Source organism: Vulpes lagopus, chromosome 12 (genome assembly GCF_018345385.1).
Source record: "Vulpes lagopus strain Blue_001 chromosome 12, ASM1834538v1, whole genome shotgun sequence".
Taxonomy (NCBI): Eukaryota; Metazoa; Chordata; class Mammalia; order Carnivora; family Canidae; genus Vulpes; species Vulpes lagopus.
Window position 1 is genome coordinate 19,769,672 of NC_054835.1, and position 19,634 is coordinate 19,789,305.

General features: G+C 36.6%; 1 protein-coding gene across 5 annotated transcripts in view; it reads left to right on the forward strand.

The window, feature by feature from the left end:
• The window catches only part of NF1 (neurofibromin 1), a 265,517-nt gene that overhangs the window by 52,089 nt on the left and 193,794 nt on the right, over positions 1-19,634 (forward strand). For all 5 annotated transcript variants that reach the window (XM_041726981.1, XM_041726978.1, XM_041726976.1 and 2 more), the window contains 3 exons: positions 9,136-9,279; positions 10,925-11,008; positions 14,807-14,997. In XM_041726981.1, the coding sequence (XP_041582915.1) occupies positions 9,136-9,279; positions 10,925-11,008; positions 14,807-14,997 (419 nt within the window). The remainder of the gene's footprint in view (positions 1-9,135; positions 9,280-10,924; positions 11,009-14,806; positions 14,998-19,634) is intronic.

A 19,634-nucleotide genomic window follows, 5' to 3' on the forward strand; every position in this document is an offset into this window, starting at 1 on the left:
ATCTCTTATCAGAGATGATTTGCAAATATTTTCTCCCATTCTGTGGATTGTGTTTTACTCTGTGAATAGTGTCTTTTGATGCACAAAATTAAAAAAAAATTTTTTTGTAGTCCAGTTCTTTTGTAACCTGTACCTTTGGTGTCATATCCAAGAAATCATTGGCAAATCCAATGTGATGAAGCTTTTCTTCGAAGGATTTTTTTTTTTTTTTTTAAAGTAGGATCCACACCTAGTCTGGAACCTGTTGCAGGGCATGAACGTATGACCCTGAGATTAAGACCTGAGCTGAGTTCAAGAGTTGGATGCTCTTGAACCAAATGAGCCACCCAGGTGTCCCTCTTTGAAGAGTTTTGTTGTTTTAGGTCATACATCTATGTCCCTGATCCATTTTGAGTTTTTATATATGGTGTTAGGTAAGTGACCAACTTCATTCCTTTGCATGCGGATACCCAGTTTTCCCAGTCCATTTGTTGGAAAGACTGTCCTTTCCACATTGAATGGTCTTGGCACCCTTGTCAAAAATTATTTGACCATGTATGTGAGGGCAGTAAGACAGGCATGCAGACCAGTGGAATAGAATAGAACAATTCCATTGGTCTGTATGCCTGTCTTAATGCCATACTATGCTGTTTTGATTACTGTAACTTTGTAGTAAGTTTTGAAATCAGGAAGTGTGAGTCTCCAACTTTGTTCAGTTTTTCAAGGTACTTTTGGCTCTTCAGAGCCCTTTGAGATTCCGTATGAATTTTAGGATGGATTCTTTTATTTTTTTAAAAGATTTTATTTATTCATGAGAGACACAGACTGAGAGAGGCAGAGGGAGAAGCAGGCTCCATGCAGGGAGCCCGATGTGGGACTCGATCCTGGGACTCTGGGATCACGCCCTAGGCCGAAGGCAGGCGCTAAACCGCTGAGCCACCCAGGGATCCCCAGGATGGGTTCTTTTAATTCTCCTAGTATGTTATTGGGATTTTGATAGGAATTGCATTGAATCTGCAGATCACTTTGGGGTAGTGTTGACATTTTAAGAATATTAAGTCTTTTAATCCATGAACATAGAATGTATTTCCATTTATTTATATTGTCTTTAATTTCTTTAAGCAGTGTCTTGTTGTTTTCAGTATATAAGTTTCACTTAAATTAATTCCTACGTGTTTTATTCTTTCTGATGCTATCATAAGTGGAATTGTTTTCCTACTTTCTTTTTAGATTGTTCATTGCTAGTGTCTAAAATACAACTGATTTTTGTGTGTTGACTTTTTTTTTTATCCTACTACTATGATGATTTCTTTTATCAGTTCTCACAGGTTTTTTTTTTTTGTGTGAAATCTTTAGAATTTTCTACATATAAGATCATGTCATCTGGTAACAGATAATTTTACTTTATAATTTGGGTGCTTTTATTTCTATTTCTTCCCTATTGCTTTGGCTAGAATTTACTAAGTTGAATAGCAATGGTGAAAATGGGCATCCTGCTCTGTTCCTGTTGTTAGGGGAAGAAAAAAAAAAACTTTCAGTCTTTCCCCATTGAGTATGATGATGTTTACTGTGGGTTTTTCACATATGGATTTTACTATGCTGAGGTGGTTTCCTTCTCTGCCTTCTGTTTGTTGAGTGTTTTTATCATGAGTGGGTCTTGAATTTTGTCACATGCTTTTGCTGGATATGTTAAGATGAACCTGTGGTCTTTTGCCTTCATTTTGTCGATGGAGCATATTACATTGATTTTCATATGTTGAACCATTCTTGCATTCTAAGAATAAATACCACTTAGTTTTGGTGTATGATTCTTTTAATATGCTGCAGAATTTTGTTCTATTTTGTTGTGGATTTTTGCATCAATATTTATGAGGGATGTTAGTCTGTAATATACTTGTGTCTTTGGCTTTGGTATCAGGTTTATGCTGGCCTCATAGAATAAGTTAGGAAGTATTCTTTTCGATTTTTTGGAAAAGTTTAAGAAGTATTAGTATCTGTTCTTCATTAAATGATAGACTTCACTAGTGAAATGATCAGGTTCAAGGCTTTGTTGAGAGATTTTTGATTACTGATTCTATTTCTTACAAGTTATAGGTCTATTCAAATTTTCTATTTCTTTGTGATTTAGCCTTGGTAGGTTTTATATTTCTAGGAATTTATCCATTTAATTTAGGTTTATTCATTTTTTTTGGCATACAGTTATTCATAGCACTCTTTTTAAAATCTTTTTTTAGTTCTGTAGAACTAATAATATACAATGTACCCACTTTTTTCTTTTAGTAATTTGAGTATTTATTTATTAAAGATTTAATTTATTTATTCATGAGAGACATGCAAAGAGAGGCAGAGACATAGGCAGAGGGAGAAGCAGGCTTCCCTCATGGGAGCCTGATGCGGGACTCAATCCCAGGACCACCAGATCACGACCTGAACCAAAGGCAGACACTCCACCACTGAGCCACCCAGATGCCCCTATTTATTCACATTTATTTATTTATTTATTTATTTAAATTTTAAAAAAAATTTATTTATGATAGAGAGAGAGAGAGAGAGAGAGAGAGAGAGAGGGGCAGAGACATAGGCAGAGGGAGAAGCAGGCTCCATGCACCGGGAGCCCGATGTGGGACTCGATCCCGGGTCTCCAGGATGTGCCTTGGGCCAAAGGCAGGCGCTAAACTGCTGCGCCACCCAGGGATCCCTATTTATTCACTTTTAGAGAGAGAGAGAGAGAGAGAGAGAGAGAACACGAGGGTGAAGGGCGGGGCTGGGGAGGAGAGAAGCAGACTTACCGCTGAGTGTAGAGCCAGACATGAGGCTCAATCTCAAAATTTCAGGGTCTCAAGAATCAGATGCTCAACCAGCTGAGCCATCCAGGTGTCCCTAACCTGAGTCTTCCTTTTTTTCCTCAGTCCATTTAGCCAAAGTTTTGTCAATTTTGTTGGTATTTTCAAAGGACCAACTTTGGTTTCATTGATTTTTTCCCCCCTCCTTTTCTATTCTTATTTTGTTTATCTCTGCCCTAATATTTATTATTACCGTTCTTCTTCCAGATTTGGATTTCACTTGTTCTTCTTTTTCTAGTTCCTTATGTTGTTAGATTGCTGATTTGGAATCTTCTTTGTTTTTTAATGTAAACATTTTTAGCTTTCCCCGTTGCACTGCTTTCACTGTATCTCACAAGTTTTAGCATGTTGTGTTTACACTTTAATTTGTCAGTATATTCTAATTTCTCTTGTAATTTCTTCCTGAAACATTGGTTTAAAAGTGTATTGTTTGAAATAATCCAATTAAAATGGGCAGAAGACATGAACAGACATTTCTCCAAAGAAGACATATAGATGGCCTTCAGACACAAGAAAGGATGCTCCACATTACTCACCATCAGGGAAATGCAAATTAAAGCCCCAATGAGATATCACCTCACAGCTGTCAGAGTGGCTGAAACCAACATCACAAGAAACAATAAGTGCTGGTGAGGATGTGGAAAGAAAGGAGCCCTGGTGCACTGCTTCTGGGAATGCAAGCTGGTGTAGGCACTGTGGAAGACAGTATGGAGGTTCCTCAAAAGTTAAAAATAGAAATACCATGTGATCCAATAATTCACTCCTGGGTATTCACCCAAAGAAGACAAAAACACTATTCTGGAAAGATCTATGCACCCTAAATTTATTGCAGCATTATTTATTATAGTCAAGATATGGAAGCAACCCACGTCCATTGATAGATGAATGGATAAAGAAGTGCTGTACACACACACACACACACACACACACACACTGGAATACACTCAGCCATAAAAAAGAAAATCTTGCCATTTGCAGCAACATGGTTGAAACTGGAGGGTATAATGTTAAGTGAAATAAGTTGGTCAGAGAAAGACAAATACCATATGATTTCACTTGTATGTGGAATTTAGGAAACAAAATAAATAAGCAGAGAAAAAAAGACAAGCCAAAAAACAGACTCTTAGATACAGAGAACAAATTGATGGTCACTATAGAGGGGTGGTGAGTAGGGGGCATGGGTGAAATAGATGAGGAGGACACTTATTGTGATGTCCCTGACTAATGTATAGAATTGTTGAGTCACTATATCGTATATCTAAAACTAATGTGTGTTAATTTCCGGTTTTTTTTTTTTTTTTTTTTTCCAGAAAGTGTATGGTTTCATTTCCACAATTTGGTGAATTTTCCAGTTTTACTTTTGTTACTAATTTCCAACTTCATTCCATTGTGGTCAGAGAAGATATGTTGTATTATACCTGTTTTTAAAATCTGTTGATGTGGGGCACCTGGGTGGCTTAGTGGTTGAGCATCTTCCTTTGGCTCAGGTCATAATCCTGGGGTCCTGAGATTGAGTCCTGCATCAGGCTCCCATCCCAGAGGGAGCCTGCTTCTCCCTCTGCCTATGTCTCTGCTTCTCTCTCTGTGTCTCTCATGAATAAATAAAATCTTAAAAAAAAAAATTAAGAGTTGGTTCTGGTCCTTAGGTTTCTCTGTCTTCCTGCTGTAAGAGAGACCATCTTTATATGCTTCTACAGAGACCTTTTGGCTTTCATGCTTAGTTTCTGATTGGCAACGAGTTTTTTTTTTTTTCCCCCAGAGAGCAAAGATTTTAGTCATATTCTTTCCAATTTCATTGATTGTAGTTACTGTTTTTCCTCCATTGCCAGCTTTAAAATCTCATCTTAGTGGGATCCCTGGGTGGCGCAGCGGTTTGGCGCCTGCCTTTGGCCCAGGGCGCGATCCTGGAGACCCGGGATCGAATCCCACATCAGGCTCCCGGCGCATGGAGCCTGCTTCTCCCTCTGCCTGTGTCTCTGCCTCTCTCTCTTTCTCTCTGTATGACTATCATAAATAAATAAAATTAAAAAAAAAAAAATCTCATCTTAGCATCTGCAGCCAGCTGCCCTGGCAGCCTAGTGCAGGATGTTCACTAAGATGGTCCTTTGGGATCAGCACCTGGGAGGAGGGAGGATTGGGCAAATGCAGAATTCATGGTGTAATGTAAGTCCAGCATTAACCTTGGCCATCCCTTTTTGGGAGCTCTGGTGCTAGAATTGGCCCTTTTCAGTTGCCCAGAATTTGGCTTAGATGCTTAGGCCTTTATATTGCCACATCAGTTTGTCATTGGATGAGGGCTACCCAGGAAGGGTTTGACCTTGGGTAGGGTCATTCTCTGAAAGTGAGGCAATCCCTGAAGGATAGAGCATTTCTAGCAGTTAAGGCAACAAGTTCTTCCCTGAAGGGGAGCTGGGCAGTACCTCATCTCAGCATCTACTACAATTCCTCTGTATCCACTAAGAGTGCTTATCTTTATTACTACCTTGCTTTTCCTAGATCTGGGTTTCATTTGTTGCAAAATTTTAGTTTTCTAGTATCATTATGAACACAAAGATTTAAATGCATATATTTGACAAACTTTCTGTTGATTTAAACATATAGAAAGATGCGCAAATGTATGTAAATATACAACTTAATAAATGTTGATAGTGTCAACACACCAGTGTAACTAGTATAATCCTAGCAGTCCTTCCTTCTGTGTTTCCTTCTAGTCATTACCCGTTCTTTCTAGGGGTCTCTACTATCCTGACTTGAATTTATCATGTTTTTGAAATTTGTGTAACATAACATAATCATAGAGTAAGTGATACTTTGTTATGACTTCACTCATTTGTGAATTAAGCTTATCGTTGTAAGTCATTTATTTTAATTGCTGTATAGTTTTTCTTTGAGTATACAGCTTTTTTATTTTTTTATTTTTATTTTTTAATTTTTATTTATTTATGATAGTCACACAGAGAGAGAGAGAGGCAGAGACACAGGCAGAGGGAGAAGCAGGCTCCATGCACCGGAAGCCCGACGTGGGATTCGATCCCGGATCTCCAGGATCGCGCCCTGGGCCAAAGGCAGGCGCTAAACCACTGTGCCACCCAGGGATCCCAAGTATACAGCTTTTTTAAAAAACAAATTCTACTGCTAGACACTTGGCATGTTTTCAGTTTATGAAAGTGCTGTTATAAACATTTTGATGGATGCATATACATATTTCTTTTGGGTGTGTATATATACCTAGTGAAATTGCTAAGAATGTAAATAATCCCATTTTAGTAGATAATGTGAGGTATTTTTTTCAAAATAATACGAGATTTACACTCCTACTAGTGATGTTTGAATTCTAGTTGCTGGGTGCCTGGCTGGCTCCATTGGAAGAGTGTGTGACTTTTGAGTTCAGGGTTGTGGGTTTGAGCTCCACGTTGAGTGTAGAGATTACTTAAATAAATAAACTTTAAAAAAAAGTTCCAGTTGCTGCAGTTTGCCCCTGTTTATGTAGGATGTAGCCCTTGGAGCTTATAGTTGAAAGCAGGGTGTATTTTTAGCCTCCCAGCAGGTTCTGAACTCTCATCTTTTGTCTTCCTGAGGTTATGAGACTTTGAAATGCTGCTTTGCTTTTCAGAAGTTTTTGGCTGAGCTTTTATTTTTATTTATTTATTTTTTTTAAAGATTTTTATTTATTCATGAGAGAGAGAGAGAGAGAGAGAGAGAGAAGCGGAGAAGCAGGCTCCATGCAGGGAGCCAGATGTGGGACTCGATCCTGGGTCTCCAGAATTGGGCCCTGGGCTGAAGGCGGCGCTAAACTGCTGAGCCACCCCGGGCTGCCCTTGGCTGAGCCTTTAAACCTTTTCCATCAGTCCTGCATTTGAGGCCCCAGGGCTTAAGTTTTGTCACTTTAGCCCTCAGTGTCAACCCATGTCTTGGATGGTTTCTCTTTCCTTCAACAGAGGTACCTTACTTGGAACATGACTTTTTGGCACACTTTCGTTTTCTGTTGCAATGTTATTCTGTCTCTTATTCTTTTTCTTTGTAATAACTTCACATATGAAGTGACCATATTCTTTGTTGTTGCTCATTTTTAAGGGGGGAGGGGCAGAGGGAGAGGAAGAGAGAGAGAATCTGAAGCAGGTTCCAAACCTGGTTTGGAGCCCAACACGTGGGGCTCAATCCCAAGACCCTGAGATCATGATCTGAACTGAAATCAAGAGTGAGATGCTTAATTGTTTGAACCACCCAGGCGCCCCTGCTGTTGCTCATTTCTTTGTGAAATTAGTTTCCCTGAATTGGTGGGAGGGAAATGTGAGCCAGGATAGGTTTTTATCTTCATGGCTCTAGAGTTCTTCTGTTATTTTCATGAAATTAAACACATCATCTCATCCTTTTTGAGCTTTTGTAGCTTTTGTCCTCTTTTCCACCTTTATCTGGGCCTCCTTCCTTTGTTCCTGTTGTCTAGTGTGAAGTGAATCTCAGCAATTTCTCCTTAGTGTGGGCTTCATCCTAAAAGAGGTTACTGCTGCAGTTGGTTAGCTTAGAACTGTGCTGCTCAGTGGTGTCCAATAGCTACTTACATTTAAGTGAATTAAATGGAACTTAACATTTAATTCCTCATCTGCATTAGCCTTGTAACAAGTGCCTTGTAATAGCACTTGGAATGTGCTTAACTGTCTGCATTAGCCTTGTAATAGCACACGTGGCTATGGCTATGGTATGGCTATGGTATTGAGCTTGTTGAAATAGTATAATATCACTGCAGAAAGTTCTGTTAGATAGTGGTGGTTTGAAATGTACTCTGTTCTCTTTAAGCATTATTGTAGACCTTTTGTACTGGTGTGCAAATAGCAATATACAAAAAACCTCGTGTTTCAGCTAATGTCCGTCCGTCCTTCCTTCCTTCCTTCCTTCCTTCCTTCTTTCCTTCCTTCCTTCCTTCCATCTGTCCCTCAGCTAATGTTCTTAAGTTGGCCTATTGTACTTTTCATTGAGAATGAAATAGAATTTTGGGATTTTTCTCTTGTCAGATCCATTCTATTTCCTTCTGCTTTCTTTTGCAGAGATGCTTATACCACACCAGTTTTGTAGATGAAGTGGTTTGTTCCTATTTGCTTGTATTTTTGGGCTTTGTTGGTGCCTTGTCCCCTGCTTTACTGAGTTCACTTATTCAGATGCTAATTGCATCTGGAAGTACCCTCAGAAACACACCCAGAAATAATGTTTAGCCAAATTATCTGTACATCCTAAGATCCAGTCAAGTTAACCCATAAAATTAACCATTACAGAGTGAGTTGGGGAGATTTACAAGCTACATTGTATCCATTGACTTCTTCTAAAATTCTCATTTCATAGGTCTTTCAGATTTTTTTCCCCTTCATAACCCTTAAAATTAACAGAATTCTGTAGCTCCTGTTCTGCCGCTCCCAAACCCTAAAAATGCTTCCCTCTTTTATTTAGTGTTTATTATCAAATCAGTTACCTATTATTAACTGACTAGGCAAACTTGGGCATGCCGCTTAGTCTTTTTCCAGTTTTGATTGCACCATTTAAAAAATGAGAATGCTGGACTTAGGTCTGTTTTTTCCACAGAGGAACCTCACAAGTGTTCTCTCTTCGCATTAGCAGGATCTTATATTTAAACGGTAGATATATTCATGATGCTATTAAATACAAAATGCTACTTTTGAACTGAGTAGAGATGAACTTCTTAGCAGTGTGACTTAACTCATTCTCAGGTAAATGTAAATGTGGTCCCCTTAAAATATTTTTTTGCCCTGAAACTGACCTGTTTGTTGTTCTGTAACTTCCTCAACTACGTACCTGAGAGTGGTCATCTTACCTGAGTCAGTCTTACTGTGTTCATTCCAAGTGATACAGCTTGCTTATTTCTGAAAAATATGTAGTTATTTGCCATTATTGATTAGAGGTTGGGGCATAGATGTTGTTGGTATGTTGTTCTTTTAATGCTGGAGTTCAATGTATAAGGAAAAGAATTGTATGCACTTTATTGCATACACTCTCTGAAATAATTTTTAGCTACAAGGAAATAGCTCTGTTTCTGTGAGTCACCATCTCTCTTATGTAATACTGGGTAAAGTTTTAATTTTGTAGATAGAGATTTATGACTTCTAGAAAGAAAGCTGCAAAAATTGAAATTTCAAGAGTTTTAGACATGCTGCAATTGCTAGTTTGTATTGAAAATTGGAGTTTGAGGTACAAACGTACATAACTGTGGCTGATAAAAATTTTCCTAAAATCTCATGAGTTTCAGTGAGAAATAGTTCTTTTTAGTCATTTTCATGTATAAGCTAACATTTTCTTTTTCTCTTAGCTTCCAATAAAAACAGGACAGCAGAACACGCATACCAAAGTCAGTACTGAACACAACAAGGAATGTCTTATTAATATTTCCAAATACAAGTTTTCTTTGGTTATCAGCGGCCTCACCACTATCTTAAAGAATGTTAACAATATGGTGAGTATTTAGGTCATTGTTTTGTGGGGGAATTTGCTTTGGTTTGTTTTTGATTTAAAGACAGCAGATTTTGAAGTATTGGAAAATCCTTTGCTGTGGGCTTTGGATATAAACATTCATCGTATTTTGTGGATGTTTATCTTTCATTTTAGTTTTTGATTTTTTTCTCTTAAATACTTTGCTTATTTGTGACCCAGTCTTTTCTGTTATTTTTTTTGGAATTAGAATTTCATACACTTTAGGTCATATATGAATTGATTACATAGTAATCTATTAAAATCTTTTCCTTACCTGCTTCTTTGACTATTTACTTATTAGATTGTACAGTCCTTAGTAGACAACAAATAAAATTTGACCTTGTAGTGTTAAAATGTGAGATTACTTTTACGATGATACTGCTTTCTTTCCTCCTATAACCTGTGACAGATCCTGTAGTAGAGATCCTGTTGTTGAAATGATTTTCCTCAATTAGCAATTTAAACAAGTAATTCCACTGTCAAAAGCTCGCAGTTGCCTTTATTCCTGTTTTACATTACCTAGAGTTCAAGTTACTCCAGCTATTCTGTCTCTGTACCTTTGAACATACCATTTGTCCTGGTTCTCTCAGGTGATTCCTTCCTCTTTGTCAATTCCTCCCTAAATTCTCCTTTACACTCAGTTCAGAACACCTGATCTGGGTCTGGGTGTTTCCTGATTAGTTCCAAATTGCTCTTTCTGTCTTTAGCACTTATAACCACAATTTATATTGTTTGTTTTGAGCTATGAGACTGACTTCTGGTTGTAGATTATGAGAATCCTCTCATTTTTACAGTCACATCTTCAGTGTGTTTTTTGTTTAATAACTTGGTTAGACAATGTCCGAAACTTAGAAAACTGACAGATTGGAGCTGTGGGCAGTGATTTGCCTTACAAAGAAATTTTTTCTTTATAGAAAAAAATTAAGATTTATCTGAAAACAGCAGGACTTCTTGTGAATATGTAAAGTGATATACATTTAAGATTTTGTGGTGCTCTTCTGTTGCATAGTGTGTAGGGCATGGTGATAAGATTTTACTTATATAAATATGTGGCTGTGTTCCCAGTTAGATGAAAATATTTTATTATTTGTAACCTTTTCAAAAACAAAAACAAAAGCAATATTGTGATATTGGCATTCATTTAGTGCTTATTGAGTAAGCTTAATTGTGGAAACCATAGTTTCTTGTTGGTGGTAAATAGCATAGTATTAAATTTAAGAATAGTAAATGCCTAAAATTCACTGTAATTGGTGTTACAGTAAGAATTGAGGCTTTGATTATTTTATGGTATTGAAGTAGGTTAAATGTTCAAGATTTCTGGTTAAGATCTGTATGTATATCTAAATCCTATATATTTTTAAAGTATAAACCAAAGTTATTTTCTTTTACTGTATAAGGCTAATGGCAGACTATAATAAATGCCAGCATTTTTGTTTGCCTGGGAATTTATTTGAGCATTAAGATAAAATCAGAAACAATACATTTAAATACAGTCTAATCTGGGAGATAAAATGGAAGAACTTGATTTTTTTTTTTTCTTAATCCTTAGTCTGTCACTTTTCAGATGTGTGCTGGTTTGTAGTAGAGTAATAGCCAACTTATAGTGTTCTGAATATCTTTTCTTTTAGAGAATATTTGGAGAAGCTGCTGAAAAAAATTTATATCTCTCTCAGTTGATTATATTGGATACACTGGAAAAATGTCTTGCTGGGGTAAGTAAATCTAAAATAGGCAGATTTTATGAAGTCAGTTTTGAGAATGATCTGATGTACCAAAGTATAGATGTGGACAAGAAAAGTCATGCAGAGTTTTTTGGTCTAAGACATGAATATAAATTTTGTTAACAAAACTAACTGTAGATGAGTTTTCAAGAGAAAATTATTTTCTTATATTTTGTAAATTAAATAGATACTATATTTACTTATAAAGTGTTAAGCTTGAGCCACATATCTCTGTCTCAGGTTGTTTAGAAAAGATTTTTATGAAAAAAGCCACTATTTGATTTAATTGCTCCAAATATTGTTAGGCCTGTGGCATTGCTTAGCTGTGAAAAAACATGCTGCAAAAGACCACGAGTAATCTTGTTTGCCCCAGACCATTTTAATATTTTACTTTTCAAATCTATATAAAAGGGAACTTTAAAAAATTACAATTGTAACTATTACTGATAGATTCTACCTTAAGAACACTTGTTATGTGTAAGTTATGAACATACAAAATAGGTATGCAGAGGAATAAATACAAAACTTCTTTCTTAGGGTTCCTCTAATTAGTTATTTCAGTGTGTTTCAAATATGACTTAATTAGAATTTTTTTAAGAATATTTTTGTTGTATAATGCAAGGTGTTTCTATGCTTCGACAGCCTTAACTCTTAATGGAACATGGTAGGAGTTTATGTAAATATATAAATTTTATATCTTCATTTTAAAGATCTGTCTATTCATGATATATTAGAGTTACTATGTTCTCTCTTCCTTTGGCACATGTTTTGCTTTTATTCAGAATTGCTTCTGTCTTCAACGTGTCACAGTTGTTTTCTATAGTAACCATAGATGGGCAGGACTTGGATATGAATATTGATTATGTGGTTGAGAAGAGAAGGAATGGTCAGTAGTGTTTGAGGAAGGGGAAAAATAATTACATTCACTCAACTATGTATCCTGGGGGAAGAGATGAATTTAAGACTATGGGCTACAAAACCTAAGCATAATGTTTTAAACTCTTTTATTGACCCTTGGCCATATTCTGAAATTGTTAGACAGTGTTTATAAGTTTTCTACTTAAATTGAGGATGAGCTAGTTCTGTTTTTAGGTTGGTGCTTTCTTTTAATTTGTGATATGCTGTTGTTCATTTGTAAAGTGGAGTGAAAAAACAAAAGTGCTGTTAAATAGGATGATGTAATTGTGAAAGTGGACAGTTTTTAAACATCCTGAATCAGTTCTCTAGTATTTACAATCAAACCAACAAGACAACGAGTATATCAGCCATATCCATGTTTGAATGGAGGTAGGGTGGTTTATTGCCTCTGTCAATCCTATAGCTTTTCTCTATTAACATTTGTAAGTGAGAGGTAATGGTAAAAGTATTTTAGAGAATGATTAGTGATATTATTGGCCCCTGTTGGAGATAGCCTAACTGAAACTAAGTGGGCATGGTATAACTTATATAATGCATAAAATATATTATCTTGCTCTGTTCTATTGAAAATGTATGAATTTCTTTCATTGAATTTTCAGTTAAAAATGCTACTCATATTATCACATAATTGTGTTTTCTTGGATTGTGTTCAATGATTTTATGGTTGTCTGTTGATTTTCATTTTTAGATTGAAGTAAGTTGAGGTAGTTTAAGAAGAAGAAGTGAGCTTACAAGTACATATTTATTAGTAATTGAAATAGCTAAATGAGAATGATCAAATATTTACCAGTATCATACTACAAGTAAAACTTTGTAGAATTTGAGGAATCTTTGTTCCTGCATATATAACCATTATTTAAAAGATTGAACACTTCTGTAATTTTTACATGTTTATTAATTGGAGTTTCAGCATTTCTATTGTTGGATTGGCCTATTAAGATACAGGCATTGCCATTTGAATTTTGCAGGTTTTTGTGACATGTGTTTATTTGCTTTCTGTATATTTCAGTGTATTTATATCTGAAAGCACTTGGATTGCACTTATAGAATCAAGCATAGTACATAATTACATAAAATTTTATTCTTTGTCATTATGCTTGGTATTACCAAAATTGTCATTCATACACGAATATTAGCTGTTAGGTGATATATTGATGTGGAACAGTGTATCTGCAGGATAGCTTATGCAATGGTTATTTTGTTAATTGTAGGGAAAAGATTTATTTTATAAAGTAGAAATCTTAATGTTAACAGCAGTTATCAAGCTCGGTATGCCATTAACATTGGGACCACCTGGCATTATGTACTCCTGATGTGAGATAATATGAATTACACTGCATTATCTGAAGTGTTTAACCTGAATTTATAATCAGGCCATTAGATTTAGGTTCCAGCTACAGAAAATACATTAACTACAAGAACAAGTTAAGTTACACTACTAAGAAATAATCAATAATATGAACATTTTGTAAGGCCCATTTTCTTAAAAAAGTAAATGTTAGAGAAAGTAAAAATTATGTATATGGAGTGTTGGGGGTAGAGGTTGTTTTGAATAAAGAGACTAAAGGAATCATGCTACAATCATCTGAACCTTCTGTGGATCCTAATTGAATTAAAAAGAAGTTATGAGGGCACCTGGATGGCTCAGTCCATTAAGTATCTGCCCTTGGCTCAGGTCATGATTCCAGATCTATTAGGCTCCCTGCTCAGTGGGGAGCCTGCTTCTTCCTCTCCTCCCCACTCGTGTTCTCTGTTACTAGCTCTTTCTGTCTCAAATAAATAAAAATCTTAAAAGTTATGAAAGATATTTTGGGGGCAATTGGGGAAATTTGAATATAGATTATTAGCTTATGTAAGTGGAATTGCTTTTTTTTTTTAATGTGGTGATTATATCAAAGTTATATTTGAGAATGTCCTTATTTTTATTTTCTAAAGATTTTGTTTATTTTAAAGAGAGAGTTGTGTGCACATGCAAGGGAGGGGGGAAGTAAAGGGAAAGGGAGTGGGACAAGTGGACTATGCGTTGAGTGCAGAGCCTTTTGGGCTCTATCTTGTGACCCTGAAATCATGTCCTGAGCTGAAATCAAGGTCAGCCAGCCACCCAGGCACCCCAAGAATGTCCTTATTTTTAAGAGATGATGAAGTACCTATGGATGAAATATGTTATTTTGAAATGGCTCAACAACAACAACAACAACAACAAAAAATTAAGCTGTTTTGGTCAGTCTACTCAGAGTCAGGTATGATTGTCCTTCCAGGATTTTTTTTATTTATTTTTTTTTAAATTTATTTATGATAGTCATCAGAGAGAGAGAGAGAGGCAGAGACATAGGCAGAGGGAGAAGCAGGCTCCATGCACTGGGAGCCCGATGTGGGATTCGATCCCGGGTCTCCAGGATCGCGCCCTGGGCCAAAGGCAGGCGCCAAACTGCTGCCACCCAGGGCTCCCCCTTCCAGGATTTTATTTGAATTTGAGACAGATGACACAATGCACTCACAAATGAATACGAGTAAAGTTTATTTGGAACTCACAACAAAATTGAGACTCCTAGGAGTGGAAAGGCTTATAGGGAGTTGATGAACAGGGAATGAACGGTGGTGGTGATGGTGGAGGAGGAGGATGCTGCTAGAGAGGATGGATTGGTTGGGGGCTGGGTTTTTATTGTGATTAAGAGGTGAAAGATGGGAAAAAAAAGGTAAAAAAAGGAACCATTCAAACACAATGAAATAATTGTTGAATGTAGATGATGACTACATGAGTGTTCATTATTCTATTTCAATTCTTATGTCTGTTTGAAAATTTTCATAACTAAAAATCTTTACATGTAAATTTAAGAAAGTTTTAGAATTCTGTGATTATTTCTATTGCAGCAACCAAAGGACACGATGAGATTAGATGAAACAATGCTGGTCAAACAGTTGCTGCCGGAAATCTGCCATTTTCTTCATACCTGTCGTGAAGGAAACCAACATGCCGCTGAACTTCGGAATTCCGCCTCTGGGGTTTTATTTTCTCTCAGCTGCAACAACTTCAATGCAGTGTTTAGTCGCATTTCTACCAGGTTAGTGTGTAAATCTACATAGAACTGTTGTTAAGTAATATAATTTTAGAAGTCTTTCTTTTGTCCACATAAAAATAAAAAGGTGACAGAAACAAATTTGACTTGGGCTTTTGTGTAAATTTTATACATTGATTTCTTTGACATTTTTATGCAATATTGTGATATTAATGTGTACAATTATTATTATTTTTAATGTGTACAATTAAATGTGAGTACTGTTATGAAGTTAAAAGTCCAAATTTTAGGAAAATTTATTATTCATGATCAGGTTTTTAACACTATTTTGAGTTTTTGGTTGAGCTTTTTAATATTATTCCTTTAAATGGAGTTAGCTAATCAGGTAGAATAATTGAGAAGAATAGTTGGAATTCTAAAGACCTCATAGCTCTGTTCTTTATCACAAGATCCTGAGTTACCAAACAAAAACAAAACTTAGGGATATGGAAGCACAAGGAAGTGAGTAATTGCAAAGTAGACTTCTCTAGAAAGTAGACTGTGTTTTAAGTGTATGAACTCTAAAAGCTCCCATTTTTTGAGTATTTACAGCATGTGTTTATGCTGTTTTATCCACTTAATATCTTTGAAATGTAGGTGATACTTTCCTCAGTTTACAGGTAAGCAAATTAATATCCAAAGAATTTATTAAGGCACTTTTTGAAATAATGGAGGGCCCCAAATTTTTAAGTCAGACTGGTTTCAGAGTCTGTTAAGTCCACTATACCGGGCTGCTACTCTATACTTTCATTTTAATCATATGTTTATGAAATCTTTTTTATGATATTTTTACTGTTGTGCTTTAAGTTTGTATGATAAATATGATTTTAGCTTTTATTGATGAGTAAAAAATCATGTGATTGTCAGTTGTGATATGCTACAGGTGGGAAGAAATTGGTATATAGATAGTGCTATATAGAGTAGAATTCTAACTCATGGTAGGAAGTAACTCTGGAACCTGCTCTGATGGGAATGGTTTGCCTGTCTTGTGTAAGTAGAGTCAAATGGGTCCTTAATTATGACCAAGTAGGAAGTATAACATGAATCAGTGAATTAGTGAATCTAAGACTAATACAGAATATGGAAAAATGGGCCTCTTTGTTTATTGATACATCCTTCATCTTTTGACTTGTCTGTGTTGTGTGAACAGTGGACTTCCATTAGTCAGCTTTGTTCATTTTTCTGTTGTTTTCCAACAGGTGTGAATGAGAATATACATCTTAATTTGAGAGTTTGTGCTATAGAGTTTTGGGTGAATTGGTTAACTTCAGAATCCTGCTATCTTTTTAATAAAAAAATGGCATTTCTAGAATCTTGATGCTAGGCAACAGTATTTTTCAATCCCTTATCAGAACTGGTATGAAAAAAATTAAATTTTGTTTAATGGTATAAATATTATTGATGCTGTTCGGTAATGTTTATACAATAGAACCATATCTTCAAGAAATCTTTTGAGTGATAACATTTTATATTCTGAGTAATATTAAACTAGTTGAAGTAGCAAGGTAACCGGCACTTAGGGAATAGGAAGTGTGAAAATTATAAAAGACAAAAGACAAAAACATTTAAGTGACTACTACACCAGCTTACTATTTGAAATAATCTTACATTGATGGTAGAAAATTATCAGAATAATAAAATATTTTTAGGTCTATCCAAGCGTGAGTTGCTTCATAAAACACAGCAAATGTGCCACCTTTTAAAAACTCTAGAAATTTTCCAGTCATCAAAGATTTCATTTTATAGGATTTTACAGCATCAACACATGTAAATATAGGCTTTTGTGTGTATCCTGAACCTAGTTCACTGTTTCCAGAGAGAAGTATCTCCAGAATACAGGGGACAGACTGCTCAGAAATGGGATCTCTGAAATATGTTGCAGACAAATGCATTTCATGTAGCTTGTTCCAGAAATTGGAGCTGATCTTGTTAGAGGACCACTCACCTAAAAGGCCATTATGATGGTTTAATTTAGATGTAGATATCTTATGACATTCCTGTCATAGCATTAGGTGACTTAAAATATACAAGCAAGTAGAATGGCAGTTCTTTTTTTAATTTTTATTTTTAATTTAATTTTAATTTTTAAAAAAGATTTTATTATTTGCGAGAGAGGGAGACAGAGATAGCAACAGAGATAGCAAGATGAAGCGTGAGCAAGGAGGAGAGGGAGAAGCAGACTCCCTGCTGAGCAGTGAGACTGCCACAGGGCCTGATCCTGGGACCCCAGGATCATGGACCTGAGCTGAAGGCATATACTTGACTGAGCCATCCATGCCCCATTTTTTTTTGGTAAGATTTTATTTGTTTCTTTGAGAGAGGTTGTGTGAGAGTGATAGAGCATGAGTGGAGGAGGGGGAAGGAGCCGAGTTAGATGGAGAGGGAAAGGGAGAAGGAGACTCCTTGATCAGCAGGGACCCCGGGATCATGATCTGAGCCAAAGGCAGACACTTAACTGACTGAGCCACCCAAGCACCCCTAGAATGGCAGTTCTTTCTGAAGATTGATTTTATATCTGACATGTATCTGACATAAATGAAAATTTACTCTGTGACTATTCTACCTGTCCACAAATGTTTCTCTTTTAGGATTAACATTAGCTTTTGATATTTCTGGCCTTTGATGTTTTTTGGGGGAATATGGGCTACAGACCTTAGGTATACTTCTGCCGAAGTATACAATGTTCTGTGGCCCATAGTATTCTTTTATGGAGAAGATGAGGTGCTATCTCCATAGAATTACTGTACAGGGGACGCCTGGGTGGCTCAGTGGTTGAGCGTCTGCCTTTGGCTCAGGGAGTGATCCTGGGGTCCTGGGATGGAGTCCAACATCGGGCTCCTTGTGTGGAGCCTTCTTCTCCCTCTGCCTGTGTCTCTGCCTTACTTTCTGTCATGAATAAATAAATAAAGTCTTAAAAAAAAAGAATTACTATATAATTGTACTAGATCTAATTGTTTTGTAGTGGGAAGGCCCTGCAGAATATCTGATTTGACATATTACCAGAAGCCGAAGATTCAGTGATTTTTTTTTTTAAAGATTTTATTTATTTATTCATGAGAGATACACAGAGAGAGGCAGAGACACAAGCAGAGGGAGAAGCAGGCTCCCTGCAGGGAGTAGGATGTGGGACTCGATCCCAGGACCCTGGGATCATGCCCTGAGTCACAGGCAGACGCTCAACCACTGAGTCACCCAGGTGCCCCAGATTCAGTGATTTTAAGAATTCCTTTGATTCTTTTTTCCTCCTTTTTAGAGAAGGGGGAAGGGGGTATAAGGGAAGAGTCAAGCGGGGAAGGGCAGAGGGGGAGCGAGAGAATCTTAAGCAGATTATGCACAGTATGGACCTGAACACAGGGCTTGATTTCAGAACCCTGAGATCATGACTTGAACTGAAATCAAGAGTCAGAACCTTGACTGACTGAGCCATCCAGATGCCACAAAAGTTCTATTTGATTCTTTCATAGATCTACTGGATTTTTTTTTTATGGTTTCTTATTCTTAATAGTTTAAAATTTTTTATATGGCTGTAATCATTTAGAACATACTTATTTAACATTCTCTTAAGATTGTTAAATAATCTCATATGCTTGTATGTGCCAATTCTCATTCATAGTGAATGGTTTCCTCTCTTCTGTAAACTTTGATTGCAAATTCATCTTTAATGCACATCTGTATTTTCTTTGGGAATCTCTTGTATCTTGGAACTGTGGGAGTGTCCTAGTGATGGTTTTTGCATTTTCTTTTACTAAGTGCCCAGCTCTGGCCTTTTTTTTTTTTTTTGGTTAATTTCTCACCCTAGATTGTATGGATAGTATAAATGTGGACTTCAAACCCATATAAAGTAACAGCCCTGGGTGACTTTTCCCCTACCCACAACAGCCAGAGCAGACATATCTTATGCTAGTAGGTTTTTTTTCTCCTTCTACTCTTCTCATTCTGTCTCTCTCTGTGCGACTTTCTTTTAAGGAATTGCATAGTTCTAGTTCTTGTTAGTCATGTGTTTTGTTTTTTTTTTTTTCAGGGCCGCATTTCCACCCTCTGCATTATTGGGGTATAAGGCTTTATATCTAGTCCCGTGTAGATGTTAACCTCAAACACCTAGGTTAAGGAGAGGAAAAAACCTAGCTCTTGTGCTTCCTTTGTTGCAAGTTCAGACCATGTCTTCAAAACCATCTCTGGTTTTCAGGTTCCTCTTCATTTCTGTACCTGGGTAGGGTGGTGTTTGTTTTCTTTTCTTTCTTTTCTTTTTTTAATTTTAAAAATTTTTTAAAGATTTTATTTATTTATTCATGAGAGACACAGAGAGAAAGGCAAAGACATAGGCAGAGGGAGAAGCAGGCTCCCTGCCGAAAGCCTGATGGGGACTTGATCCCAAAACCCTGGGATCACAACCTGAACCAAAGGCAGACCCTCAACCACTGAACTACCCAGGTGCCCTTTTTTTCCCTCTATTTAGAGAGAGAGTGAGAAAGGCAGGGAGGGGCAGAGGGAGAGAAAGAAACTCAGGCAGACTCCCCACTGAGTGCAGAGTCTGAGGTAGGGGGCTTGATCTCACCACCCTGAGATCATGACCTGAGCTGAAATCAAGAGTTGGATACTTAACTGACTGAGCCACCCAAGCACTTTTATTTTATTTCTATACG